Here is a 2,100-nt window from a genome sequence, read left to right on the forward strand (position 1 = left end):
TTAAGAATTGTTTCTCTATTATATATTTTAACCCTTTTGTTACCATATTTCTGTTGAGATTCTCTGCGTTTCTTTCAATTAATTTTAAATATAACAAAAACTTTGTAAAATAACTTAATTGTTATTAAACTAGTGTTAGGAACATAAATTGTGACTAAGGTTTGGTGGAAGATTTTAATTAAGAACTTTTGAAAACAAGACATTTGTACTACAGAGCCAGAGGTGGTTTCAGGCAAGTTGGTATCTAAAGGGTTAAGAATTGTTTCTCTATTATATATTTAAACCCTTTTGTTACCATATTTCTGTTGAGATGTTCTGTGTTTCTTTCAATTAATTTTAAATATAACAAAGAATTTAGTAAAATAAGTTAGTTATCATTAAGCTAGTGTTAGGAACATTAACTGTGACTAAGGTTTGGTGGAAGATTTTAATTCAGAAGACATTTGTACTACAGAACTAGAGGTGGTTTCAGCCGGGTTGGTATCGAAAAAGTTAATAAATAATCCCAAGTGAGAACTATATAACACATGTGTATATATATTACAGATGTTCGTTGAAAATATTAGGGTGTAGTAAGCAAGACAAAGATTAACATCAAAATCACTGATGAATCTTCTGTAAAGGTAGGAGCTACCAACAGTCTGTTTCCAACCCCCTTATACTCATTAATGTTCTTGAGACAATAATGCAGAATTCAGGACTGGTTTTCTTTGGAAAATTTTACATGTGGATAACCCAGTTCAATCAACAAAATCTGAGCCCTTGGAAAAATTTAAACATTTTTTTCTTCTCTTCTTTTTCTTTCATGAAGGACCCTAATCCAAACTGTTTGACTTTCCTTTTTTCCCCTCTTTAGTGTAAAATTAATTAGTTTATACACCACCACCACCACCCTCTCCCTTGAAAATCTTGAAATCTTTAATTTCAGTTATGTCTTTTCTTTAAAATTGAAAGAAGATATAAAACTAACCGGTAATTATTTTCGTCTTGAGAATTGGAATATTCATTAAAAATAGATTCATTCTGGAAAATAGTAAATAAATCATGAAAAAAAAAATTAGTTTGTGGCAAATAAATTGATAAAAGTGGATAATAATTATTTAATCAGTAAAACAGAAATGAGCAAATGAGTAGAAAAGGTAGGTAAGAATCATGGACAGTGGTTGAATGCTTTTGAAGAATTTGGTTTAGATGAAAAAGAAAAATGGTTAGGAAAGGATGAAAGGCACAATAGTCTGTACAGATTCAGACAACGCCATGGTAATATCAACCAAATCTACTTTTGAATTTCTAATCCACAAATCATTATGAAACGGAGTTAATGTTTTTCAAGCAGTAAGATTAATTTCATCCAAGCTTAAATCAGTAATTTTAGTAGCAAAAATCAAATTTTGTTTTGTAGAATCAATGAAATTGATAAACAGTGTCAAATATTTTTTTTTACTTCATCTGCCTATATCTGATTTAGATGGGCAAATAAGTCTAATTGATGGATTGATATCAAAGTTTGGTATATAATCCATTAAATTCAACTTAAGACATTTAAGTTGGGGTGGTTCTATTTGATCTGTTAATCCATATTTATTCATAATTTCAAAATTCAAATTGTTAAAGAAGGTTAATTTATTGCCTCCACCTTAGCAAAGGTGGAAGTATTGTTTTCAGTCATGCTTGCTTGTTTGTTTGTTTGTTCTACCAATGTCATCTACTGCATCTCCTGCTCTCTCTGCCCTACTCTATACATCGAGCAAACGGGACGCCACTTGGCTGACACATTCGCGGAACACCTCCGAGACATCCGACTTGGCAATGACAACCTGGTCTCATGCCATTTCTGCTTTACTTGTCACTCTTTGCAACACCTGTCTGTGTTTGGATTGTCCTTGCACAGGGGCCATCCAGACTCCCGTTTGTGTTGTGAACAGGGATTAATCTTCTCTCTTTGCTCCTTTGCACCACATGGGCTCAACTCTCCTCCCCTCTACATCTAACCTCCTCCCCTCTACATCTAACCTCCTCCCCTCTCCCTTCTCCCCCTCACACCTACTTCTTCCCACCCACCTCTCCTCTCTTGCTCTGACTCCTACTTCTCTTCACTCC

The 2,100-nt window shown here is 33.7% G+C and overlaps 1 protein-coding gene across 4 annotated transcripts in view; it reads right to left on the bottom strand.

Moving 5' to 3' along the window:
• Positions 1-2,100, bottom strand: part of LOC106876924 (NAD-dependent protein deacetylase sirtuin-2) — a 56,719-nt gene that overhangs the window by 5,206 nt on the left and 49,413 nt on the right. For all 4 annotated transcript variants that reach the window (XM_052973764.1, XM_014925680.2, XM_052973763.1 and 1 more), the window contains one exon: positions 971-1,023. In XM_052973764.1, the coding sequence (XP_052829724.1) occupies positions 971-1,023 (53 nt within the window). The remainder of the gene's footprint in view (positions 1-970; positions 1,024-2,100) is intronic.

Source organism: Octopus bimaculoides, chromosome 16 (assembly GCF_001194135.2).
Source record: "Octopus bimaculoides isolate UCB-OBI-ISO-001 chromosome 16, ASM119413v2, whole genome shotgun sequence".
NCBI classification, from domain to species: domain Eukaryota; kingdom Metazoa; phylum Mollusca; class Cephalopoda; order Octopoda; family Octopodidae; genus Octopus; species Octopus bimaculoides.